General features: G+C 51.9%; 1 protein-coding gene across 2 annotated transcripts; it reads right to left on the minus strand.

The window, feature by feature from the left end:
- Positions 1–341: 341 nt before the first annotated feature.
- On the minus strand, positions 342–25,133 carry Tpm4 (tropomyosin 4). 2 transcript variants are annotated; one of them, XM_050128462.1, is made up of 9 exons: positions 25,005–25,133; positions 18,833–18,958; positions 14,003–14,136; positions 9,049–9,166; positions 8,089–8,159; positions 6,408–6,483; positions 5,825–5,887; positions 5,675–5,744; positions 342–1,858 (listed from the first exon to the last, which is right to left on the minus strand). In XM_050128462.1, the coding sequence occupies exons 1-9, from the start codon at positions 25,116–25,118 to the stop codon at positions 1,776–1,778; spliced, it is 855 nt and encodes a 284-aa protein (XP_049984419.1). In that variant the 5' UTR covers positions 25,119–25,133; the 3' UTR covers positions 342–1,775. The 2 variants fall into 2 exon arrangements, with proteins under 2 accessions (XP_049984419.1, XP_049984418.1); XM_050128461.1 differs by lacking the exons at positions 18,833–18,958; positions 25,005–25,133 and adding an exon at positions 18,432–18,660 and having other exon boundaries at positions 421–1,858.
- Between the last annotated feature and the right edge of the window lie 1,924 nt (positions 25,134–27,057).

Here is a 27,057-nt window from a genome sequence, read left to right on the forward strand (position 1 = left end):
TGATCTGCACAAAAATGGGACAATCAACAGCCAGGTGTTGGAGGAAGAGGGGCCTGGGAAGCCCATCCCTCAGTATGGAACTAGTTTGATGATAGATTCAGGAAAAGGGGAAATGGTTGTGTACCCACTGATGATCCCACCAGGCTTCAGTGGAAAGTTCCAAACCTACAATCACAGACAGCCTTGGTTTTTAACTAAATGAGACTGGTAGGGATGGAAGTAGGAGGTAAAGGTGTGGGAAGGAGATAAGGAGGCTGTGTGTGTGTGTGTGTGTGTAATAACAAGAATGTATTACATATAACCACAAAATTGCCAAAGAACTAAAAAAGAATAAACTCATACACATTGTTTATGTAAAAATTTATTTGACCAAAATGTAGAAAAAGTGATATTATCACATATGATACAACTGCAAGAATCTAAAGAATAGAGTAGGTTTTATTCAATTGCACAGTTTGCTAAAAGTTCATCTCCCTGGTAGTGTGATGCTTAATAAATAGGAGTGAGGGACAGGGGTTCAGCTAAGCTAGAAGCAGGGCGGTTTTTCAGTTGGAATTGTAAACTTGAGTTGTCCCCACACTGCTAGGGAATGTGGAATGTTTCAGTCTGAGATGTTAACTGAGAAAGCAAAACTACAACAAAGCCAAAAATGTGCAGCCTACAGAATACTCCACATCCAGTTCAGTCAGGAGTTGCTTGGTCTTTCATTAGTGTCATTCCCGAAGGGATTCAAGTCTTGGCAAAGTCAAGCTTCTATTTGTTGTTCCCTGAACAATGGAGATGAAGTTAAACCAATTTCTTTTTCTATCATTTTGCTGGAGACACTTTTTGTTGCCCAACATTTGTTAAAATGTCTGCTCAATATATTCGTGGCTAGCAATCTTTTTGTTTGAGGCAGAATCTCACTGTGTAGCTCAGGAACTCACTCTGTAGACTAGGCCAGCCTTAAACTCACAGAGACGTACCGTCTCTGTCTCCCAAGTGCTGGGATTAAGGATGAGCATCACTGTGCCTGGCTTTGCTAGCCGTCTTTGACATGACTGATCTGGAAAGGACTGGACTCTGCCATGTTCCCTTGTGAGCATGTCATTAGACCACAGCAGACAAGCCCTGGAATAGGACACTTGCTCCTCAGAGGACAATTTTGGAGAGAAAGGAAAATATGCATGGGACAGCATCAAGGATCGATCAGAAAACACATGGGCAATCACTCCGGCATCCTCATGGAATGCTTACAGGAAGTTTGTCCTGCACAGTGGAATGTGGAGCCAACTCGGCATGACTGGGCTAATCTCGCTATGGCTTTACTTCCCACAGTAGCCCGTTTTTAATGTTTGCTCTGGGTGGAAAATAGTCACACTTTTTCTTGTGACAACCCCCAGCCTCCCATAACTTCCCCAACAGCGATCAGATCTATCAGATACATGAGCCTGTGCTTCAAAGTGTGGGGCTGACTAACTCCCAGGAACCAAACGCTCTCAACCGTAAGCAACTACACTCGGTGTGAAATTCCCTGCCTATTTTAAGAATAAATGCAATTTAAGAATAAGAGTAGCTGAAGAAGCTGGTGCCATTTGAAAGGAAAAGGAAAGAAACTTAACTGGTGCTCAAAGCTTGTCTGATACAAAATATTTGGTCATGAATTCATTATCTGCTTGGCATTTCCAGCAAGGTGGAGACACAGTAACAAGAGGAACTTCTGACAAGAGAGGAAAGGAAGACACAGCACACTGTCTGGAGTCGAGTTGGTTTCAGAACAGGACTCTTCTTCTGGGTTATATACAGTTTAGTTCGTTTAGTGTCTGGTCCAGTGTCTGATGTAAGCCCACATTCTCTTCTTTGGCCTGGGCAAGTTTTTCTGGTAAGGATTAAGACAGGAAGGAAAAATGAATTAATAAGTATTTTTGTTAAGGGGGGGGACTCAAACTGTCAGTGGAAGTCACAGCTGAGAAAGTACTTTGTGTTCTAATCACACAGAATACCATGGAGTAATAGAGATCAAGGACCAGACAAGATAAAATATGGCTGGGCATGGTAGTGCATTGTTTGAATCCCAGCACTCAGGAGGCAGGTAGATCTCTTAGTCTGAGACCAACCTGAGCTACACAGCAAGTACCAAGCTAGTCAGAGCTGTGTAGTTAGATCCTGTCTCAAATGCCTGGATTTGTGGTACACTCCAGCACCTAGAAGGCTAAAGAGCCCAAGGTTATCCTGGGCTAAGGCCAACCTAGGCTACATGTGACCTTGTTTCACCACCACCCCAACCCAAAGCAAAATCCTGGGTTGGTTGGATTCTTCATCAAGAAAAGGCACTCGCTGCCAGACCTGATAATCAGGGTTTTGTTGTTGTTGTTTTGAGACAGGGTTTCTCCAAGTAGCCCTGGCTGTGCTGGAACTCGCTCTGTAGAACAGGTTAACCTCAAACTCAGAGATCCGCCTGCCTCTGCCTCCCGAGTGCTGGGATTAAAGGTGTGTGTCCCCGCTTCCATGATCAGTTTTGTCTCTGGGATTCATCTATAGAAGCGACTCATACTGTGTTACACGAGCGCCTCCCCCATTAAAAAAAAAATTCTTTGCCTTGATGAAACTCAAATTTGACCTCCTGCCCTGTATTTTCCTTTGCTAAACCCAGCAGTTCCTGAGCCACAGCTCTTGGACCGAAGCCCTGAGTTGTACCATTAGAGTGAGCCATTTAACTTTTCTAGGTCTCAGTCTGTGCATCTGTGAAATAGAATAGCTAGTGTGTGTGATCCAGGCTTTAGGAGAACTAACTGGGACATGCTTCAGAACTCAGGAGGTGCTGTACACATAAAAGATTCTGGCCCTAGGTGCAGGTGACTTAGTACATTTGTCAAGAAAATGTAAAATCCTGTAACCCATTTTTTCTTTGGAGTGTCTGAGGATTACTGTTTTAATCCCAGGCATAGTGTTCCTTGTCTGTATGCCTCTGGCAATGGAGTCAAATCCCAGGTAAATGACGTAAGACTGAAGCCTAAGTCAGACTGCAGGCAAATATTCAATAACTGAGCTGGTTAAATAAATTTTAAAAAAGAAAACAAAAAGATGGCCAAGGTTCCTTGCTGCTAAGCCTGAAGACCTGTGCTCCATCCCCAGGCCCCATAAGGTAAGATAAACCTGATTCCTCTGTGTGCCCCCTTCACCCCCAATAAATAAACACAATAATTTGTAAAAGCCACTGAGACCTCTATATGACCAAGCACGAGAGAAAACTGCTTCATGTGAGCAATGGCAGGTAAAGGACCTAGCCAGGAGTCATTAAAATACTGGAAGAAAGTGAAAGGCCTCTCCTAAACTGTGATAGGATCAACCTGGAAATTCTCAGAAAGAAAAACACCTCAGGCTGCAGAAGATGGCAGCCTCTCTAGAGCCGCCGAAGCTTTTGTGACAAACAACTGTGACTGGCCACCCAGGCTGGGTGAAGACTTGTTAACTGGGTACTCTTCGGAGCTAGCTGCCCCGTGTTCTTAAGACAGCTCTCCTGGTAATCCAGACTGCAGGTTTGTTTGATGGACAAGCTAAGTGGCTTGTTCAAGGTGACACAGCTCCAGTAATGAAGGTGGGACACAGCCCAGGACCTCTACCATCAATCCTACCCCTCCTCCAGCATGTTGTTAGTTAGGTCTGAGACGAAAGAGGCCCCCACACCCTAGTCCCAAAGACTATCCTTGAGACCCTCAGTGCTGCTCAGACAACAGGAAGAGCTGAGCTCTAAGGCACAGGTCTGTAGAAGCGCTTGCAGGGCTCTAGTAGAATGATCAGACAGACAGGAAGGGATGGTTATTTCAAAGGCTGGAGCCTATTCCTGTCTGGAAAAATCTTGGGGAAACACAGAGCAAACAACAAAAGCACCCCACCCACTTGCAAAGTCTCTATAAACTATCCTAGGGCATATGCAAGACAAGGTATATAGGGCAGGGTTTACAAAATGTTCACCCCACCCCCAAAACAGGGTGTCTGTGTAGCCTTAGCTGCCCTGGACTTGCTCCGTAGACCAGGCTCCACCTGTCTCTGTCTCTTGGGTGTTAGGATTAAAGGCGTGCGCCAGCACCATCCTGCTTACAGACTAGGTTAGGGGAAAAGGCACAGAAGAACGGGAAGGCTGATGGTGGAGAGGGCCGTGTAGGAGAAATGAGGTCAACCTTGGCTGCTCTTCCTCGGATGTCATCACCTTTTTTAAAAATTGGTGTGTGTGTGTCTATGAAGATGTGTGTAGGTGCCTGCAGAGGCCAGGGGAGGGTGTCAGATCCCCTGGAGCTGGGGTTACATGTAGTTGTAAACTACTTCATTTGCATGCTGGGAAATATACTTGAGTCCTTTGAAAGAGCAAGTGGTCTTAACCATGTCTCCAGCCTCCTTACCTTGTTTTTTGAGACACGGTCAGACACTGGTTAGAAAGTCACTCGGGAGACTAGACTGGATAGCCAGCAAATCCCTTCTCCTTGGTACCAGCACTACAAGCCCAGACACACCTAGTCTGTTTACTTTGGTTACGGGAGCTGAATACAAATCCTTATGCTTGAAAAGCCAGCACTTCTCTGGCCAAACAAACAAAAGTCCATGTTTCAGGGGTACTACTGCTGTGTTTGAGGACCCCTACCAGATAGGCTTTTGGAATTTTTTTCAGAAAAGGACCACGTGGGCCTCATTTTTCTTTGAGTGAAAAAAGCCTCTACCTCTCATCCCAGCTATGGTCAAAGGCACATGGCTCCAGCTCAATGAGGTGGCAGACAGAAGATGAAGATGCCTGTTGTCATTCCGGTCAGAGTCTGACACAGGGGAAAAGGCTAACGTTCATACCAGCAGGTGGGTCCCTGGAGATGGCTAGGACCCAGGGTGGCACACGGTGTGCCCTCACAGAGGCTTGCCATTGAGGGCTGGTTCAGATCCTTCATGATAACTATTTACTTGAGCTTTTGGGCACTCTGTCTACAGGGTGATGGAGGGTTGAGATGCAACAAACAGAGGAGCAAAGTGAGAAACAGTGTGACCAAGCCAGAGTTGAGCCCGTGTCAAACCAACAGATCTATGGAGTGACTACTAAGAGATCTCTGAACTGGAATAGCCTAGATGAGCTCTTAAAATAATGGTGAGCTGGGCCTGGTAGCACACGACTAATCCCAGCACTTGGGAGGCAGAGGCAAGGCCAGCCTAGTCTACACTATAAGACCCTGTCTCAAGATAAATAACCCCCACTACCATCACCACTGGGCCCAAGATGACTTCTGCCGATTTAATGATGTCACCCTGCCATAGGTCACCCTTTGGAAGGGAACGTTTTCCCTTATATGGATAAGGGATATGAAGAATGAAGCGTGAGTTTCCCTCCCTTCCTGGATGAGACAGCCTGGAGGATCCCAACCCCGAGTGTCTGGAATTTCCGTGCTCTATCTTGAAGAAAAAAAAATAACAAAATGCTGAGTTGTGTGCTGCCCCAGGGAACCAAGGCCCTGTAGGCCCCCTTTTTTCCTTTTCTTCACACTAAGATAAGCGTTGCCTCTGGGAGACAAGCCAGCAAGAACTGGAGGCATTTAAAAAATGCAAGGCATCTCTGAGAATTCTGAAGACCTCTCTGGAAACAAAGGCCAGCTCTGTCCCTCCACAGACTCCTTCACCCAGCTTTCCAGGCGTTGCTTAGGGAGGTGGGGATTCCTACCTTCCAGGTCATCGATTGTCTTCTCCAGTTTGGAAACTGTCCTCTCTGCAAACTCAGCTCGGGTCTCAGCCTACGGAAGAAGAGAGTCACTACCTTGCTTCAGATCAGCCCCTCAAAATGTAGGACATGGCTGGGCGTAGCCACACTCACCTCCTTCAGCTTGTCAGACAGAAGCTTAATTTCTTCTTCATATTTATCCTCCTTTTCAGAATACTGTGGGAGAAACCAAAAGGCAGGTCTTAAAAAGAGGGGGATGGAGACTGGAGTGACGGCTCAGAGGTTAAGAGCGCCGGATGCTTTTACAGAGGGGCAGTGTTCAGTTCTGAGCACCAAAACGGACACTCACAGCCATTTGTAACTTCAGTGCCGGGAGACCTGACACCCTGCAGTGCAGACATACACGCGGGCAAAACACTTATGCACACTAAATAAAGACTTTCAAAACAGGAAGGAGCTGGGGCAATGAGTCAGTGAGTGAAGCGTAGCCTGGCATTGAACAGTGAAGACCCCAGAGTCCACATAAAAGCTGGATGGTTGTGGCAGCCCATCGGTGGAGATGGGATTCCTGGAGCAAGCTGGCTACCTAGACTAGCCAAAGAGATGAGCTTCAGTGAGAGAGCCTGCCTCAGCAAGGCTCTCATTAGCAAAGGTCTGCATGCCGACACCCCGGCACATGCCAGGTCGCCTGGACTGAAGAACAGAACAATGCACAGCAAGCTCCCCTCCATCTGACCTTTTCAGAAGCAGCCTCCAGTGACTTGAGGTTGTTAGTGACGTTCTTGAGCTCCTCTTCCAGGTCACCACACTTTCTGCACCAAGACAAAAGATCTGTGTTTCTTCTCACATTACAGCAGGCAATTCTCTTCCAAGAAACCCCCACTCCCCAAGGAATGCTGGGAGCTTATCAAACCCTCTCCTGCCAGGTACAGGCAGAGGCAGGGCAGGAGGGCACTTGGAGGGTTTGTAAAGCAAACTGGGCACCTGCCAGGGATGAGGAAATAGGGACTTGTGAAATCTGTGACTGGCCAGGCTTTCTCAGGAAGGTGTGCATATGAGACGAAGCCAGGAGGTGGGAGATGGCATTTGGAGTTCATACTGGACACTCCAGGACAAGCCTAGAATGCATCTATGAAACCCGGGTGCTCCCAGCCCTGCAGGGCTCTCTGAGGAGCTGGATCCCTGTTCCAAGGCCAAGGGGAGAGGTGTTTTGTTTGTTGGAACCTGTGGGATTCTAGCTGAGCTACCCCAAAGGGAATGTGTCAAGCACCAATACCAATATCAGAAGCAAAGCCCTGAACCGCTTGTGGGGCACCTGCCATCTACAGACGGCATTCTGTGAAGATCATATGGCCTGGCTGGGTAAGTGAAGTAAAGGCAGGAAAAGTCCACGTTCCAAACCAGCCTGGCTATATAGTAAAACCTTGTCTCAAAAACAAAACAAAAAAACCAAAACCAAAACAAAACCAGCCAACAAGGAACACTGAGGAGGTGAAGTGAGAGGAGGGTGTAAGAGCCAGAGGATGGGGAAGAGAACTGTGAAATGCTGTCTTCTGCACAAGACAGGACTACTGCAAACTCACAGCAGCAGTGGTTACCCGCCCAAGACCTGCACAGGATGGGGCTGTCAACATTCCATCATGGAGGAGGCATGGGCTCATGAGGCCCACCCTGCCTAAGTAGCTATCAGTAGTTAATGGTCTCTGGGGGTGGAGGAGATGCATTCTTTAATGGGGTAGCTCTTCAGCAAGTTGCTTTGCTCAGGTAAATAACCCCCACCCATGCTCATACTAATATATATATATATATATCTAATAACTGTAGCAGGTCACACACAAGAAGAAAGTTAGGAAGGGGCACTAGGGATAAAAGGTGTAGGAGGTGTGATGTAATCAAAGTAAAATGTGTGTGTGTTGTATATATACACATGTATAAATTGTGAGGAACAACAATTTAAAAGCTCGAAAACTACAGAGAAACCCTGTCTCAAAAAACAAAAAAATTAAAAGCTCAGTGTGGTAGTGTGTGCCTGTCATCCCAGTAGCCAGGAGTCAGAGGCAGGGAGATCAGGCGTTCCAGGCTACAAGAGACCCTGTATCAAAAAATCAAAAACAGAAACAGAAAGCAAAGCAAAACACAGTAGTCTTGGCTGGGAGAAGGAAATTTCGGGGCCTCTAGGCTGTCCTGGGGTCTCAACTCAATTTCCCAGTATCTTGGTGGGCAAAGGTTCCCTTGGTAGTAAGAACCATCAATCATGTTCTGTCAGCCGATGAAGCAAAAAAGGAGGGATGAGCCCTGAACCCTGGCTGCCTGAGCCCTTGAGCGGAGGCCCCAGCTGCAGGCAATTACAAGCACAGCCCACTCTCCCTCCTCCACCTGGAGCCGGATCAGCAGCTCAGCCCCGTTCTGCCACTTACAATTCGGACACCTCCGCACGCTCCTCTGCTCTCTCCAGCTCGCCCTCCAGGATGACCAGCTTCCGCGCTACCTACAGAGACAGAAGGGCCAGCTGAGATCCACCCACCATGGGCCATTCCTTTTAGATGCCGCTCCCTCCAGATCTAAGAGCTCTGGAGCCTGCAAGGGACGGAAAATGTCAGGTTCCCCAAAGTGAGGCAGGCAAGAAGGTAGAGTTGAGCCACTGAACATGGAGGGAGGAGGACTAGAGCCCAGTGTGGTGGACACGCTCATCCCTGTTTGGGAGGCCCCCCAAAATAAAACCAAGCATGAGAGCCTGTAATCCCAGCATTTGGGATGCAGATGTAAGAAAAAAAAATATCAAGAATTAAAGGTTACCCCTGGCTATATAAAAGGTAGTTAAGAGGCAAGCCTGAGATACCTTAGACCCTTTCTCTAACTTTGGAGATGGAGGCAGGAGGATTAGGACTTCAGAGGCCATTCTTGTATTTGCTTCTACATAGGGAGAACAGCCTAGACTACAGAAGTATCTTTCATACCTATAATCCCAGCACTTGGAAAGCTGAGGCAGTGGACACGGAGTCAAGAGTTCATGGCCAGCCCAGGCATCAGGAATTCCAGGCCAGCCCGAGCTAGTGTCAGATCCCATGTCCAAGAAGATAAAAAAGGGACAGCAGAGCCTGACTGGCAGCCATGACCCCAGCATTTGCCAACTGGTCTCATATCTAGCTTGAGGAACAAGAGGAGTGCGCAGATGAACTGGTCTCCAGTAACTCAGACAAGGGGTCACAGGACTTTTTTTGGCACCTGTCTAGATAGTTCCCCAGCTAAGTGGCTGTGTCTGGAGACACAGATGTTCCCACAGAGGGAATCGTCCTGACTGCAGCCTTCCACTGGGCTCCTATCGGCAGCACCACTTCCTCCCACTTCCTGTGGCCACCCCCACTGGTCTCACTCACCTCCTCATACTTGCGGTCAGCCTCCTCGGCGATGTGCTTGGCCTCTTTGAGCTGCATCTCCTGGATCTCCATCTTCTCCTCGTCTTTCATGGCTCGGTTCTCTATCACCTTCATGCCTCTGCAAATGGGGTGGGATGTCAGAGCCAGGTCCTCAAATGCCTCCACCCAACCCATCAACTTCCATATTCATTTCATTGAGAAGCCACCTGGTGCCGCGACTGAACCCAGATCCTCTACAAGAGCAGCCGGTGTTCTTGACTGCAGGGTCACCTCTCCAGCTCATGGTATGTTTTTGAGCCGGGTCTCTCGCTGAACCTAGAACCTGCTGCTCTCTATAGACTGGTTGGCCATGGAAGCCCAGGATCCTATAGGCTTTGCCTCTCAGTGCTAGGATTACAGGCACACACACCCATGTCCTGCTTTTGTGTGAGGATGGGGATACTAACTCGGGCTCAGGCTTGGGCAGCAAGCACTTAACCCAGAACAACCTCCCCAGACTCACATTCATTTATTCATTCATTTATTTTTTGAGCCAGAGTCTCACATAGCCCAGACTGACTTCAAAGTCACTGAGCAATCAAGGATGGCTTTCAATTCCTGATCCCCATGCCTCGACCTCCTCAGTGCTGGGGCAATGGACTTGCATCATCACACCTGACTTATGTGGTGCTGAGGACTGAACCAGCTTTGTGCAAGCATTTTTATCAACTGAGCTCCAATCCTACCCCAACACCCCTCTTATTAGTTCTTAGAAGACAGGGTTTGCTACTTAGCCTGGGCTACACCTGCCTCAGCTTTGGGGAACACTAGAATGACAGACATACATCATCACCATGTCTGGTGGACTTCACAATCACTCCATGTGGTGGGTTTACTATCCCTACTTTACAGATAAAAGAAACTGAGGGAAAGAAAGGCTCAAGGTTATGAAGCTGCTAAGCAGCAGAGCTGATCCTGCTCCTCAGGGTGCACCCCTTTCTTCTTCCTCTCATTGAAGACAAGCCTGAGCATCAGCAGTCACTATGGAGTGACACCTGTGGGAATGTTGAGGAGCAGGTGCAGTCAGAACTGAGAGCCACCGATGGCTTTCTAGAGCCCTCATCTGCACGAGGCTTAGCTAAGGGTAAGGAGAGAACTGGAGGAGCCTGGCAGGTGAGTGGCCCATGTCTGTCATCTCAGCACTTGGGAGACTGAGACAGGCCTTTGAGTTCTATAACTCATATTACATAGAGTTTGGCTCTGTAACATGATCTTGTTTCAATAAAACAAAAGTTTAAAAAAGAAGGAGAAGGAGGAGAAGGAGAAGGAGAAGAAGAAGGGGAAGGGGAAGGAGGAGGAGGAGGAGGAGAAGGAGAAGGAGAAGGAGAAGGAGAAGGAGAAGGAGAAGGAGAAGGAGAAGGAGAAGGAGAAGGAGAAGGAGAAGAAGAAGAAGAAGAAGAAGAAGAAGAAGAAGAAGAAGAAGAAGAAGAAGAAGAAGAAAGCAGACAGTAAAGCCAGAGTGGCACACCGTTAGTTCCAGCCCTCGAGGCGGAGGCAAGGGGCCTGTGAGCTTCAGGTCAGCCAGGTTTAGACAGTGAGACTTTGTGTAGAACAAAGAGACAACTTCCAAACCAACCAACTAACCAACCAGAAAAACAAAACAAAAACCCAAAGCACACAAAGGCACAGAACTGAAAGAACATGTCCATGCCTGGTATGGGCAGAATGTTTATGCTGGGATGGAAGGGAATTGCCGGAAGCTTCCAGAGCCAGGGCTGAACGGAAACAAAATGGACAAGCTGCACTACAAAGACTACAGGGAAGGCGAGCATAACCCGCACAGCCCAAAGTGCTCAAAAATGAAAGTCATGTACCTCATGCCTGACTTTCAAAATAAACTTTTTTTTTGACATGTGGGGGGATGGAACTCAATGCTATGTGAATCCTAAGCAAGAGTTCTCCACTAAGGCCCATCCACAACCTGAACCCGAGTAGTCACAGCACAGATGGTAAACTCCTCACGCACCAGGCTGCTGTTAGGAGTGAGCAATAGAAATGCATGAAATGACCCTGGTCCTGGGTAGAAGGGGCTTAGGGTACTCATGGACTTCCTTTTTGGACTTGGATCCCCCCCTGTTCAAAATATCTCATTATGCTTATGCAAATATCCCCCAATCTTGAAGCAACCAAATTCCCAAGTACATTCTGCCCCAATCATTTCAGATAAAGGATGCACAAGTACACCCAGGTCAGAAAGGAGGATGTCCTAGGGTGGTCAGAACAACTCAGCTGGAGTGGATCAGAGAGGTCGTGGGGCTAGGGAGATGGTGGTGGGTCAAGGGAGATGGCGGTGAGTTAAGGGAGATGGCGGTGGGGCCAAGGAGATCATGGTGGGTCAAGGGAGATGGCGGTGGGTCAAGGGAAATGCGGTGGGTCTAGGGAGATGGCGGTGGGTCAAGGCCTCCACACAAGCTTGAGACCTGGTCCTGCTCCCCAGCACCACATAAAAACCACTGCCAAGAAGGTGGGGACAGTATCCATGGAGCTTGCTGATCAGATGTATGGCTCACTGGGAGACCCTGTCTCAAAAAACGAGGAGAGCTAGCCAGAGAGGTATCTCAGTGAGGCAGCGCTTGTCACCACCAGTACTGCCAGATTTTCCAGCCTCCACACATCTGTGGCACACAAGCAAAATAGAATCAACTGGAAAAAAAGAGGCCAGGAGTGGTGGGGCACGGAACACGCCTTTTGATCCCAGCACTGAGGAGGCAGAGGAAGGTGGATCGCTCTCTGTGAGTTCTAGACCAGCCTGGTCTACACAGCGAGTCTCAGGAGAGGCTGGACTCCCCACACAACAAACAACCAGATGGAAGCTGGGCACAAGGCTTGGTGACACATATTATTAAAATGTGGAATATGATAAAACACTGGATTTATTTTTTATTATAATTTTACATTTATTTGTGTGTGAGTGCATGTGCCCCAGCATGAGTGTGGAAGTTGGAAAATACCTGCAGGGATTGGTTCTCCTCCACATTGTGGGTCCCAAGCACTAAATGAACTCAGGATGTCACACTTGGCAGCAAGTGCCTTTACCCACTGGGCAATCTCACTGGCCTATTGTTTTTGGGTTTTATTATTATTTTATTTATTATTTTGGTATTTATTATTGTTATTATTATTATTTTCGAGGCAGGGTTTCTCTGTGTAGCTATGAAGTCTGTCCTGGAACTCACTTTGTAAATCAGGCTGTTCTCAAACTCAGAGATCCGCCTGCCTCTGCCTAGTGCTGGGATTAAAGGTGTGTGCCACCACTGCCCAGCTTTATTTTATTATTTTTAATGATGTGTGTGCGTGACTGCAGGTGCTCACAGAGGTCAGAGGTACCGTGTTCCCTGGAGTTGAAGTTATATACAGTTGTGAGCTGCCCAGTATGGGCGCTGTGTGTGTTCAAGGGTGTGTACACGCCATGGCACAGACGTGGAGGGCAGAGGACAGCTTGTAGGAGTTGGTTTTCTCCTTCCACCCAGGAACTGAACTCGGGTCATGAGATCTGGCAGCAAGTGCCTCTACCCACTGGACTACCCCGTCAGCCCAAGTGGACTTTTCCCAGTGTTGAGTACAGAGCCCGTAGACAGGAGCAGCCCAGCTTCTAGTTTGTGTCTAGGGTCTGGTTTGAGTTCACAGCAGCGCAGTCTGAACTCAGTTCTTTGGCAGGAGCCTGCACTGGTAAACCTTCAGTGCTGGGCCAGCTGGCCACACTGTCCATGTCTGGAGCTTCTGTGGCTATGCACTGTGCCCTCATCCCTCTAAGCAGAGACACCAGAGTCACTGACTCCGGGGAACAGTGGGACAGAGCTCCCTGTGGAAGCACAGATGTCACTAGAGTGACACAATCAGCCGCACACAGTGATGGCTGGTATACACCGTCCCCAAATACAGCTGTCATCATCCGGAAGCCTGAAGCTTGCCAGTCATGGGGACCACCGCCATTTATGCAAAAGAAGGAGATCACCTCGCTTCTGCCTCCCTGGTTCTGGAATAAAAATATGCAATGCTAACTGCGCCGTGGTGGCGCACGCCTTTAATACCAGCACTAGGCAGAGGCAGGTAGATCTCTGAGTTCGAAGTCAGCCTGGTTTACAAAGTAAGTTCCAGGACAGCCAGGGCTACACAGAGAAATCATGTCTTCAAAACCAAATAAAAAACACCAAAAAACCAAAAACCCAAACCCAAACGACAAACAAAACGCATGCACTGCTGCACCTGCCCTTCTGCCTTTACTTCCTCTTTCGCACCATCATCTAGGAACTCCTTTCCAGAATGGGGATGAGCCACTGTGGCTTCCCCAGGAAGCAGCAGACCACTGCGGCCCCACCCCCACCTGCTCATCTTCGCTTTTCTCTGCCTGTTGGAATGTGTTCTCCTAGGCCATCATCAAAACAAAATAACAACAACAACAAAAAACCCAAGATGGACACATGGGAGAGCGTCTGTCATCCCAGCACTCAGGTAGCCGAGGCAGGAAGGTTGTTGCTAGGAGTTGAGGCCAACCTAGGCTACGTAGGTAGACTCTGCTTCGAACAAAATAAAACAGAGAAGGGAATTAAAAGTAAGCAAGTAAACAAACAAAACAAAACAAATCCAAAAAGTCACCACACAAACGGGGTGTTTGTAGGGTTGTCACACATCTGTAAAACCTCATCATCTTTCCCTTTAGCTTTGAGGTCACCAGTACCATCTCAACATTTTTTTTCCATCTAAAATTTGTTTGTACGTATAGAGGCCAGAGGAGGACATCTGGTGTCCTGCTCTATGACTGTCTTATCCCCTGAGACAGGGTCCTTCCCTGAGCCTGGAGGTCGGCTGGCAGCCAGCGAGCCCCAGTGTCCTGTGCAAACACAGTAGGGTTTTCACACGGGCGCTGCTGATTTCAGCCCTTTCACACGGAGCCAAGCCGGATGCATTAGCCTACCTCTCGCTCTCATCCGCAGCCTTCTCGGCCTCCTCCAGCTTCTGCAGGGCTGTGGCCAGTCGCTCCTGAGCCCGGTCCAGCTCCTCCTCCACCAGCTGGATGCGGCGGTTGAGAGCAGCCACATCTCCTTCAGCCTGCGAAGTCAGAGGCACAGCAGGGTTAAGAAATGGCAAGCTGGCGAGCGGCAGCCCCCACCGCCTTCCCTCCGTGACCCTGACCCCCAGCCACAGCCCACCCCAGGGGTCCAGGCTCAAGAGAATTCACTCTCATCTTAATTTAAATTTGATTTTTAAAAATGATTATCTGTGAGACAGGGCCTCACAAATTGTCCAGGCTGGTCTTCAACTCAGGGATTCTCCTGCTTCAGTCTCTCAGGTGCTGCTGTGACACTATGGGCAAGTCTAAGCACCCCGTCTACTCGAGAACTTTGGGGATTCACTCTGTGACTGATGGCCAAGCAAGTCAACAAAGGAGAGACCACCTGTGCAGCTATCACGTGCTGACTAAGAATCTAACTGCAACGGGAAAGAAACCCAAGCCTTGGTGGCCCACTTGGAATGCAGAGGCAGGCGGATCTCTGTGAGTTCCAGGCCAGCCCAACATCTCAGCACTCTGAAGGCTGAGGCAGAAGGATGGCCAGATGGAGGCCAGTTTCAGCTACAGAACCCACTATGAAATCCAGGTTAACGCTGGCCTACCCTCAACCTACAACAGACTCAGTATTAGAGTAAGTTCCAGAAGGTTCTCAGGCTCAAGGTAGGAGTCTCAAGGGACCCGGCTAAGCATGTTCCTAGTCGGCTCCCATACACAGGCTCAGTCCGGTCCCACTAAGAGGCCGTGAAGCTGGATAGGATGAGAAGGGAAGGAACGCTGTGCTAAGGGCATGGGGCAGACCAAGTAGTACTACTGGCTTTTTGGTATTTTCTGTTGTTTGTGGTTGTTCTTCTCCTAGTGGGAGAGGGACCTGGGGCCTCGTGAACACTCAGGAAGTAGGCTGCCCTGGAGCTGCCCTGTTAGCAGGCTTTCTGGAGGCCCTTTCACAGCATGCAGAAGAGCAGGAGCTCCGGGGCCAAGGGGGCAGGTTGTGTGTGTCGCTCTCTATGCCTCTATCAAAGTCTGAGCTTCTCAGGACTAAGGGCTCTGACCAAAGGCAAGGGCATGGCTCATCCCTAACACAGGGAAAGGCTGTGGGGGCGGGGGCTCTGACGGCTCTGCTTTGTCATTATTTTTCTGAGTTACATTCAGTGTGTGTGTGTGTGTGTGTGTGTGTGTGTAGAAGCAGGGAACCTGTGTAGCAGTCAAGACGACAACTTTGGGAGTTAGTTCTCCCCTTCCACTGTGTCCTGGGATTCAAACTCAAGGCAGCCCAGCTGTTGGCAAGCATCTTTAACAACCGCACCATCTTCCTGGCCCTGGTACTGCTTTATCTTCAAGTCTCACCCATGTTATGGGTGGGGATACTAGGCCCCATCAGTGCAGTGGTTTTGTTCAGTGACTTAGGGCTGGTAAGTCCCTTCTTCCTTTATCCCTCAGAGGCTTGGAGGCCAGGCCAGTTACCTAGGGATGGCCACCTCAAGAAGGAGCATAAAAAGTTGGTCACATGAGACTCAATTAGCAGAGCATGGTGACATATGCCTGTGATTCCAGCTCCAGGGGAATGAAGCCAAAGGATAAATCATTACGGGCTAACCTGGACTACTTATTATATAGCAAGTTCCTGTGTCAACATACCAGAAAGAGAGAGAGAGGTGGGGAGCTGGGGAGCTGGGGAGCTGACAGTTAGGAGAAGTTCTTGTTGCCCAGCATAAAGACCTGACTCGAATTCCATCACACACAATGTGTGTCTAGGTGCATGGGGTTCAGCTGAAGGGAACTCAGGAGAAGTTAGGCTATCGGCTCCCTTTCAGGGGTAACTACTACATGGGGACAGCTATAAAAACAAGTGGCGGGCGGTGGTGGTGCACGCCTTTAATCCCAGCACTCGGGAGGCAGAGGCAGGCGGATCTCTTTGAGTTCGAGGCCAGCCTGGTCTACAAAGGGAGTTCCAGGACAGGCTCCAAAGCTACAGAGAAACCCTGTCTCGAAAAACAAACAAACAAACAAACAAACAAACAAAAAAACCCCAAACAAGTGGGAGTCTGGGTCCTCCCTGCCCCTGTTCACACAGTGGGGAAAGTAACAGAATGGGCCAGGCTGCCTGTCAACACACAGACACAAGTTTGCGACTGCACCGCCCAACATGTGTGCCTGTGTGTCTCAGACCTCTCCTACCATGTGGGTCAGCCTTGGCAGCAAGCACCTGTACCCAGCTGAACCGTCTCAGTGCCTACCAGATTCCAACAACTAGGGCACGATTGGTTCCTGCCCACTTGAGTTTCTAGCGTATTTAGCAAGAGTATGCAGCTAGGACTACTAGCTGATTTGTTAACTTCTAGTGTTTCCCAAAGAACCTCATACCCATCTGCAGTCTGCAGTCACTAGCGTTTTTTCTAAGTCCTGGTCTTTTGTAGTCCAGACTGGCCTTGAACTTCTGATTTCCTTGCCTCAACCTCAAGTGCTGGGAGCAGCTATCAGTTCACCCTGTCCTGGAGAGGGACGCGGGCTTTGTGCATGTTAAGCAAACACTGTAGCACTCAGGGACAGCCCCCGCCTCTAGCGGAGTCTGCAGAGGTGCAAGGCCACACCCGGGGTAGTAATCAACTTTCACAGCCACACTGAGTTTCTTAGTCAGGAGTTGTTTCAAAGAAAAGAGAAAGAGTTTAGATTGAGGAGGCACATTCTGAATCTTGGCACATTTTCAACTGCTTAAAAATCGAAAGAGCTTTCGTTCATAAACATCATTAACGGCAACGCATGCGGGTACGCGACTCTCTCTCTCTCTCTCTCTCTCTCTCTCTCTCTCTCTCTCTCTCTCTCTCTCTCCCCCCCCCCCCCCCCCCCCCCCCCCCCCTCCCCCCCCCCCCCCCCCCCCTCCAGGCTAGTCATCCCGAGTTCCGCCCCTTCCTGCAATCAAAGCTTTCCACGGGCTACAAAGGGTTTCCCTTATAAGGTAAAAGAGGCTCGCTAGATACTTGTGGCCCAGGAACAGGAAGACGTCGGTTAATCACACAAAAATCTAAATGAAACCAGCTGTTGGGAGACAGGCCCAGAAGTCTACCACATGCTCCCCCCACCCCATTTCTGGTCCGGGTGCTTCTGGCCTGTAATCAACTTGAGAGGTCTCCCCACAAGGAAGAGAAGCACATTCTGTCACACAAACTTTTAAAGAAACCCCAAGTTTTCCAAAAAGTATCCCCCGCACCCCACCCCCGAGCCGCCAAATTCCTGGCTTGGCTGGAGGCTCGGGGCCATTTTGGAGCTGTCTAGGGTGGGACTGGAGTGTGAAAGGCCAGAACAGCTACTGTGTGGAGCTCTCACCCGGTTCTGAGGCTTCCTCCAGCCAAAGCGGCCCTTGAGAGATTCAAGGTTGCCACTCGGGCCAGGCTGTTGCTCAGACTGCCTTGGGAGGAGTCCAGGCGGTGCCTGCGCTTCCAACTCCTCCTGGCCCGGCAGTTTCTAGGGTCCCAGCCCTGAGTCCCTACACTCAGGCTTTCAGGGTCCCTAGACGTCCCCTCAACATTTCTCCCTTGTCTGAGGCTCCTTAGCCAGCAAAAGTAGCTCCAGTACTCAGGCTGGGGACTCTCGGAGTCCCGGAACCGTCCCGAGTTCACCTCCCTGGTTTTGTCTGGCCACCCATCTCCACCGGACTTTTTGGAAGAGAAACGCGAATCGAATTGTGGGTGCCAGAGCTGGGTTAGAATCCAGATCCGCCTCCGGCCCCAGGCTTGACCCAGGAATAAAGAGGAGGCTGCTTCCTCTTTCGGAGGTATTCATGCACCCGGGTCCCCGGACTCCTTGCGCTCCGACCCCGGAGGGCCCCTAGTGGATATTCCCAGGGACTTGGGGAGACAAGGTGAGAGGGTGCTGCAGGCCTGCGCCCAGATACGCCTGCGCCCAGATACTCCTGCACCCCACCCCACCCCACCCTCGGAGGACACGTCGCCGCCGCACCCCAGGGACGCGCCGAGAAAAGTTCGGGCGCGAAGACGCGAGAGCGCGCGCCGCCCCGCCCCCACCGCGGTCCGGCCGCAGACAATGGGAGCGCGGCGTCCTCCCCGGCCGCCCTGCAGAGCCCCACGCAGGACTGCTTCGCGCCCCATCCCCCGTTTCCCGCCCGGTCAGCGTACAGCGCCCGCTTTGGGTCCCGGGGTGCAGATGACCCAGGCGGAAAACGGAGGGACGGAGGGAGGGAGAGCTGGAAGCGCGCGGAGCCGGGAAGAAAGGAGGGCGCGCAGAAACGCTGCGCGGCCCGGGAGCGCGCGGGGCTGCAGCGCGGGACGAAGGCTGGGGTCGCGCGGGGGTCGGGGACGGCGCGGCCCGGGTCGCTCACTTTCTCGCGCCGCTCGCGCTCGCCGTCCAGCTCGCGCTGCAGGCCCTGCGCGCGGTCCTCCGCGTCGTCCGCCTGCTGCTGCAGGGCCTGGATCTTGCGCTTCACCGCCTCTAGCGAGTTGAGGCCGGCCATGGCGCGCTCGCTCCGCTGGGCTCCGGCGACAGCTGAGCGGCCGCGCCCGGGCCCGTGAGCCTTGGCCACGCCGGGGCCGCCCCCGCCTCTCCCCGCCCCCCGGCCGCTGCCGTCGGGCCGATGAGGTCACCCCGGCCGGCCCGCGACGTCAGCACCGGGGGGTGGGGGGCTGACGTCGGCACCGCTGGCCACCGCTGCCCTGAGGGCTCCTGGTCCTCCCGCGCGGCCCGCCCCGCCTTGCCTGAGCGGGCGCCCGCAGCTGCGCTTACATCGGAGGCTTTCTTCTCTGCCAGCTCTAGCTTCTCCTGCGCGTCCTTCAGGTCCTCCGACTGCTTGTCCAGCTCGTCCTCCGTGCCCTTCAGTTTCCTCTGGAGGTGCGTCAGCTCCTCTTCCACCTGGGGACACAGAGGAGAACAAGTCAGCTTAAGAATCTGGGTCCCAGCTCTCTGGGCCTCAGTCCGTAAAGAATGGACGTAGTTGTGCACGCTTGTCGCCCAGTGAGTGTATGGGAGGCTGAGGCAGAGGGATCGGGAGTTTGAGGCCTTGCCAAGAAACATAAAGTCTTTATGAGCTGGTGAGATGGATCAGCGGGTAAAGGCGCTTGCCACCAAGTATCCACAGAACCCACCCCCACAAGCTGCCCTCTGACCTCACACACGTGCCCCCCACATTAATGTAGAAAATAAAAAGTATATGTCGACAGGTCTCTTACAGAGAACACTGGATTTACTCCCAGTTCCTGTTCCAGGGGATCCAACACCCTCCTCTGGCCTCCATGACACCACCGCACAGGCATGCATGCAGGTAAAACACCCGCACACATAAAATAAAAATATATCATACACACATTTCAGTAATTGTGCACTACTGACTTCTTGGACTCACAGCATCCCCACTCTTGAGGACGTCAGAGCCTCCCTTTGCTTGTAAACACTACAAATTCCATCCTGCATGTCCATTTTCGGACTACAGCTTCCAGGTGATGGCTGTTTAAGCAAAGTGGAGCCTCTGGGGCCCTTGCTAGGTTTGCTATGCAGGCCCATCTCCCTGATGAGAACCTTCCGTGGCTCCCCATTGCTGAAGAAGACTCGCCTTTCAGAGACCATTTCCCTTACAAACTCAGGTTCGCGTTCCAATTTTTGCACATTTGTCGTGAATCTGCTTTAATTAACACGTCCCCGTCCCTTAACCTTCTCCAAACTCTAGCCTTGTTTGTCCCGAGGTTCTGTCCCCCACTTCCCGTTTGAGGTGTTCCATCCATCTCTCTCAGTCGGCTCAGGAAGCCACCCAGCCTCCGTCTCACCTCCTAGCTGCCAGGGCCACTCCTGTGTCTACTCTAGGGGATCTCCTGGTGCAGCCTACTGCTGCACCCCTAATGCTGTACGTGGCTCCCAGCGGGCATCCCTAACCGGGACATCCTGTTCTGACTCCCTCACAGGAAGCACTGCCTTCCCTAGGTTACCCAGCGCAGGACTGGAACCCAGTTCTCAAGATAAACTTGTTGGGTACTGAATGCTCCCAGCAAGACTGATCGCTGTGGAGAGTAAGTGTTAACTAAAATGATAACCAGCTGAACATGTGTTGTGCAAGTGTGTGCACACGCGCGTGCACAAAGCAGGCCAGAGAACATTAAATGCCGCCCACTTCTTTTTTTTCTTTTCCTTGTTTTTCAAGACAGGATCTCACTGTGTAGAACTGGCATTAAAAGCTGGCTGCTGTCCACTTTTTTTTTCTTTTCTTTTCTTTTTCTTTCTTTTTTTTTTTTTTTTTTGGGGCAGGGTCTCAGTGTGTGGGTCAGGTTGGCTCTGAGATCTGTTGCCTCTGCCTCCCTCCAGTAGGGTTAAGACTTTGTCCTCTTCTCTCCCTCCTGTGCATTGTAAGAGGGGCCACCTGGGAGGTCCCGAGGCACTCCTCAGTGGGTAAGAATTAAAGCCCACCCTCCAGGGGGAAGAGCCAGGTCTGACACAGAGGCCAGTCCCAGATGACACAGCAGAGAGCGGCTCAGCTGGCTTGTGTGACTTCTGCCACTATCATGGATGTATCTGGGCCACTCCATCTTCCCTAGCACTTGAGGCTAGAGCCAGGGCCCTGACCCCCAGGCAGAGAGCCTGGAGTTTGGCTCCCAGATCTAGATGTCTGACTCCTGGCCCCTTTTCTGACCTTGGTTTCCCCATCTGCAGAATGGAAACCTTGGTCTGGTGAACTCTGAACACTCAGGCAGGAAGCTGACTGACTAAGAGTGAGTCATTTTCCTTAAAGACAACTCCCAGAGCAGGGCCAGCCCTCACCCACCCCCATCTTCCTTCTGGACCTGTGAAGTATTTATTGAGCAGCTACTGTATACCACGCATGGGTATTCTCTCAGTGTGAAACAGATAGGACCCCACTGGACTCAGAGCCTGTAAAAAGAGTTTGAGGGGTTTTTGTATGCTTTTAAAAAAGAGGTGTGTGTGTGTGTGTGTGTGTGTGTGTGTGTGTGCAGGTAACTGCACAGGCATTGTATCCTCTGGAGCTGGAGTTACAGGAAGTTGGGAGTTGTTTGACCAGGTGCTGGCAGCTGAATTCAGGCCCTCCAAGAGCAGTCAGTGCTGTTAGCCACAGTCCCGTTTCTCCAGAACCCATTTGTTTTTTGAGGCAGGATATCCTCCAGCTCTCTATGCAGCCGGGGATGAGGTTGAGTTCGTGACCCTTCTGCCTCCACCTCCAGAGTGCGGAGGTGACAAGCATGCATCCCCTCACCTGCCTGGGCCTTTACTGAGTTCCTGATGTTTTGGGAGACAGCATTTGAACAAGAACTGAGACGGACATATGAGCTCACTGAAGCCCCATGTTACAGAGTGGCAAACTGAGTCCCTGAAAGGGGACTGGACTCCAGGGTCACATGGGTAGAACTTGGATGTCAGCTCTGGTTTGAATGTGAGGCTCTGCTGGCCACACCTTTTGCTGTCAGCCCACTTATCCCTAGTATCCCCAGCCTCCTCCCTCTGGCATCTGGAGTCTGCCACCCCGGGTTTGCAGCTGAAGTCTCCATGGGCCCCAGCATCAGAACACAGCAGGGCGTGCGCATGGCTCTTGGGTGTAGGTGGGAGACAGAGGTTAACATCAGGCATCTACTTCTGTCGCTCACGGAAACTGGAGTCCACTAGTGTGTTAGCCTGGCAGGGCAGGGAGCCCCGATCCCCAGTGCTGGAGTTACAGGCTTGCTCTGCTGTGCTCGGCTCAGGTCCTTCTCATGCTTGTGTGGTGGGCACTCGCCCCTGCCGTCCGCAGCTCCTCAGGAGTGTGTTGACTGGATTGGTGACACCCCAAAGCCTCTGGTGGGAACTGGGTTGTTTTACTTCTGTCTAAATTTCATGCACAAAGCATGTGGGTGTGCAGCCTTTCCTGGTCAACTACTGTGCTTCGGGGCTCAGTTTCCCTCCCAGTAAAGTGGTCATAGGTCACAAAGTTTAGTGAGGTAGAGGCAGGATGCGGGGTCAAAGGGCAGCAGTCCCGCGGATGTTGCTGCCCCGAGTTGGGAGTGGGCAGGAAACAGCCAGGCCAGTTTTCCATTCTACTTCCACCCTGGACAGGCACAGCCAGGAACCGGATCTGGCTGGAGGTCCCCGGTGGGTACAGGGGCAGGGGTTGGGTCCGATGGATCCTGATTGGCTCTCTCTTTCCTCACACAGTGTTAGGCACTCTAGGGAAGGGGCATCTAAGTTAGTATCCATACCCACCCTGCAGCCTCCATTGCCAGCCTCAGCATCCCAAGATTTCACTAAGGGCTCAGAGATGGTGGCCTGCAGCCAAGCACAGTGGTGGACACCCGTCATCCCAGCACTTGGGAGGTTCAGACGGGAGGACCGCTTTTGCAGGCCAGCCTGTGCTACATGGTTGGATCAGGTGTCAGAAAACCAGATGACACGGTGAATAAAGGGACGCAGGCACCGGGACACCTGAGTTCAGACCTGGGGCCCAGCAGGGGAAGGAGAGGGCCGACCCATAAAACTGTCCTCAGATCTTGCCGGGCGGTGGCGGCACACACCTTTAATCCTAGCACTGGGGAGGCAGAGGCAGGCAGATCCCTGTGAGTTCGAGGCCAGCCTGGTCTACAAGATCTAGTTCTAAGACAGACTTGATAGCTACAGCGAAACCCTGTCTCGAAAAACAAAAAACAAACAAAAACAAACCCAACCAACCAGACAAAAAAACTGTCCTCAGATCTTCACATGTGCCCTTCCCCAACACAGAACACAAATAAAATGAGAGAGACCTGGGTTTGAACCCAGATCACTCCTAGCAGGTTGCTTGAGAAAAAGACTTGGAAAATGATGCTGATGATGAAGAAGGAGGAGGAAGAGGAGGAGGAGGAAGAAGAAGAAGAAAAGAAGAAGATGACCCGACAATCTGAGTTCAAATCCCCAGCACCCATATAAAAACCCATGGCTACGCATGTGTTCTGACCAGCACCATGTGGGGTAACAGGAGGCCACCAAGCTAGCCCCAGGGCCAGTGAGACCCTGCCTCAAGGGGTGCTAGAGCGGGACACCAGGTGTCTTCCTCTGCTGCCTGGGATACAGACGTGTGTACAACACATACATACATACACACACACAGATACACACACACAGACACACACACAGAAAAATCCAGCGAGAAGCAGGACAAACAGCCACTATTTTGGTCCCATAGCTGGCTGGGGACTGTGAGAATCTTCTCTTTTGAGCACTAGGTTCCCTTGGGAGAGTCGCTAGACCATCCAGTCACAACTTAATGAGAAGCAGAGCTGCAGACTTTCTTTTCTATTTCCCAAGCCAAACCCTTCACGGTGAGGACTTGAGGGTTGGGCGACACACAGTGTTCACACACCACACAGATACGGGCAGGCGGTCTAGGACAGGGCCACTGTGGTTGTCAGGGAGGGCTCCAGGGAAGGAGGAGGCGTGGAGCCGGCCTACACATATGTGTCACACACAGGCTTCCAGGCAATTCTGGGACAGCGGGGGATGGGGAGGCCTACCGGGGAAGTCAGGCGGGGCAGGATATAACCCCACATTTATTGAGTGCTTACTCCGAGCTTGGCAATGGGCCAAGAGTTTCACCTGCACTGTCACCCATGAGCCTCCATGTGAGCTGGGGAGGTGGCTCTGTGATTTCCCCACCTTACAAGGGAGGCCACAAAGGCACAGAGAACTGTGTCTGTCCCTGGGCACACAGCGATGAAGGCTTCTGTCTGAACTAACTCCTGGTCTGGGCAGGGCTTTGGTGTCACTATTCTGGGGGATCCCTGGGTTTATCTGAGGCGGCAGATGCTTCTGTGGACTCTTAGGTGACCCTGTGGTGGGTACGCTCTGAGGACAGAGTGGGGCACTGCCAGAGTGGGGGGCAGAGCTGTCTTCCTTCCTCCCACTGTGGCTCTGGACACAACATTGGAACAAATGAATTTGCAGTGACTGTCTGTGAGTGCTGAGCCTGGCCAGTGTTCACTGCCCCCTCCCCTCATCGGCTCTTCAGGGAATCCCCCAAGGCCTCCTGGGCATTTGCGCCCCAAACTTCCTGGCAGCTCCAAAGCTGTCTGGGTGGAAGTGATCTCTGGCTTTGTCACAGGAGCCCGGTATACAGGGTGCTCAATGCTCCGCTCCTTGGAACCCAGACTTGTGGGCCACACTGTAGCGGGTCACAGGTCACCTCTCTCCACACACAGCCACTCTCTCGAGGATGCTGTCACAACTGGGCAATGGCCATGCTGATAAGACCTCATGGACGCGAGTCCAGACACTACAGCCCCAGCAAGATATGATCATCCTGTGTCTGTGACAGAAGCACACAGACAGACAGACAGACAGACAGACCATCTTATCTTCCTCACTCCTGACCCTGTAGTGAGGAAACACGACGTTTGCACACAACACCAAAGTGCGCACACTGGAGGTGATGCACAGGGAGAGGAAGCCTCCACACACAGCCGCCCTGACTCACACCCTGACCGCCAGGCCCGCTCCTTTCAGACTTCACACCTGGGGCTCTGGAGACCACAGCCTAAGCGCGGCTCCTGTGCTGTATGAGAGCTTGACCTGGGTCGCTGCCCACAGACTCCTAGGAAGAACGGGGCTCCCCTCAGCTTTTCTTTGTTAGAAAATTATGCCTCCTAGTGTCGTGGTGCAAGTGCGGAGGTCAGAGGGCAGCTGACTGCAGGAGCTTCTCTCCTTCCACTCTGTGGATCCCAGGGACTGAACGCGGGTCATCAGTCTTGGAGGTAGATCCCTTTACCACTGAGCCATTTCCCCAACTGGCACCTTGCCTTTCCCTCCCCAGTATCAACCCCCACCCTCCGGCAGTGTCAAGGCCCCAGAGTTCCTGGGATGCCCACTCTCAGGCCGAGCCTGAGACCGGAAGGAATCAGCACAGAGAAGTTACTGGGAAGCCCGGAAGCAGCCCAGCGCGGCACAGGGTTCTTACTTGCTTGCACTTGTCCTCAGCTATTTTCCTGTCTGCCTCGGCCTGTTCAGCCCGGTCGATGGCATTCTCCTTGTCCAGCTTTAGCATCTGCATTTTCTTCTTGATGGCTTCCATGGCTTCTACGTGGTGTGGGCACAGGGCTGAGTGAGCAGCAGAGGGTGGAGGACCAGGCCTTATAGCCTTTGCATGTGCGCCCGCCCTCCTGCGGGCGAGTCTTGGAGGAGGCCCAAATCTACTGCCGGGCCAGCCACCACTCGCTCGCTCTCAAGGACTTGGCCAGCTCACCTACCCAAAGACCTCACCTTATTTGGATCTAGGCTTTACTTATAACGTGGTGACGCAGGTATGGGGCCCACTGAGACGGCGGGCAACAGGCAGGTCTCTGGAGATTCTTGTGGCTAGACCTGGCAGCCTCAGTTTCCCTGGCTCCAGGGAAGAATCAAAGCGTGTGAGTAGGCTCAGTCTTTGCCTCAGCTGTGGAGGGATGCCTATCTGCATCCCCGTCCTGGGAGCGCTGCCTGAGGGTCTTAGCCAGTTGTCTCTGTTAGGTCCCCTGCCTGCACCTGGCACCGTCTCTACTCTCATCTCCCAGCACCATCTCTCCTTCTCTGATTCTTTTCCATTTTCCTTTCTGTCTCTCTTACATCTGTCTCTCCTGTCACTGTGGTTTTTCTCACACGTAGCTCACCAAAGCGAGAAGCCTGATCCATCAGCTGCCATGGTTTATCTCCTACAAACTCCGTCTTCCTTGTTCAGAACCTGCTGTGTCCCCCAGTACCTACAGAAACAGCAAATGGCCTTAGACCCCCCCCCCCCCCCCCCCCCCCCCCCCCCCCCCCCCCCCCCCCCCCCCCCCCCCCCCCCCCCCCCCCCCCCCCCCCCCCCCCCCCCCCCCCGCTTCCCACTCCTGCCAGTGCCCCTAAAAAGCCAGACCCTGGACTCCCGGCCCAGCAGCAGACCTTCTTGCTCCAGACCTAGGCCTAGCCCAGACCTTCCCCTAAGTCCTTTCTCTACCCCTTCTCTTGATCTGTGTTCTCACCACACAGATCAGTTGCCTTTTGTGACAAAAGCAGACTGGGTTAAATATATCTTCAGAGTGTCAAGGAAAAAACTTCAGGGCAGGTGACCAAGGCTCCCAAAGGAGACTGCTGGTACATCATACCTGTCACAGGCCTAACAGGGAGACACTTCCGCTCTGAGACAGGATCTTCCAATGTAGTGCAGGCTACCGTGGAACTCATGAGTCTCTCCTCTCGGTCTAGCGGAGTACTGGGGTCCCATGCCTTCCCACAGCCCTGGTTACGTACTACATACCACATACACTTCACCAGAGTCTGGCGGAGTACTGGGGTCGCAGGCCTGACCACAGCCCTGGCTACACACTACATACACTTCACCAGAGTTTTTGCAGTGCTGTGTGTGGAACTCAGAGCCTTACCCCATACTCAGCAAATGTTTCTCTGCCCACTCATGACTTCACTGGGGTATTCTAGCCAGGGGTTCTACTTATGGGCCATATGGCATCCTGCCCCTCCCCAGTGCACAGACAGGGACCTGAGGTCCTGGCTCCCTCGTAGCCACCCAGCTTCTCAGTGACTCAGCTGACTCTGATGCTGGACTGACGTGAGGTCTTTAGCACCCGCCCACCCCATGTGGCTGAAATCAACCGCCTAACACTGAGTCATCCAAGGTCACCTGGCTCGGTCCCTACTGCCCCAGGTGCCTGCCCACCGCAGGTGCTGTGGCTAATTCCAGGTCTGACAGCAGCGGCTCAGGAAGGGGATCGATCCGAAGAACCCGTTTTCCTGGGTATGGCCTCACAGAGCAGGCCCTGGTGTCTGGACCTGTCCCTCGCTCAGGGAGCTCCAGGGTGGAACCTGATGCCAGAAGTGGACTAGGGGGTTGAGCCCCTGTCCCCTGACATATCCTCTTTGTCCTCTGCCCTGTAGCCTTAGGGATAAACACAAAGCCTTTCTGTATCTCTGCCCCAGGGACATTTGGGAAGTCCTGGCTAAGGGTGGAGAGACATTTGGAGTTCCTGGTCCCCAAGGGG

The sequence above is a fragment of the Alexandromys fortis genome, unplaced genomic scaffold (assembly GCF_014885135.2).
Source record: "Alexandromys fortis isolate MF-2015 unplaced genomic scaffold, M_Fortis_MF-2015_v1.1 scaffold_296, whole genome shotgun sequence".
In the NCBI taxonomy this organism is placed as follows: domain Eukaryota; kingdom Metazoa; phylum Chordata; class Mammalia; order Rodentia; family Cricetidae; genus Alexandromys; species Alexandromys fortis.

Coding starts and splice junctions, on each gene's coding strand:
- Tpm4 (XM_050128462.1), bottom strand. CDS start 25,118: ATGGAAGCCATCAAGAAGAAAATGCAGATGCTAAAGCTGGACAAGGAG. Junction 14,137..18,832: donor CAGAGAAGAAAGCCTCCGAT/GTAAGCGCAGCT, acceptor CTGACTTCGCAG/GCTGAAGGAGATGTGGCTGC. Junction 8,160..9,048: donor CTGACCGCAAGTATGAGGAG/GTGAGTGAGACC, acceptor CTGTCTCTGTAG/GTAGCGCGGAAGCTGGTCAT.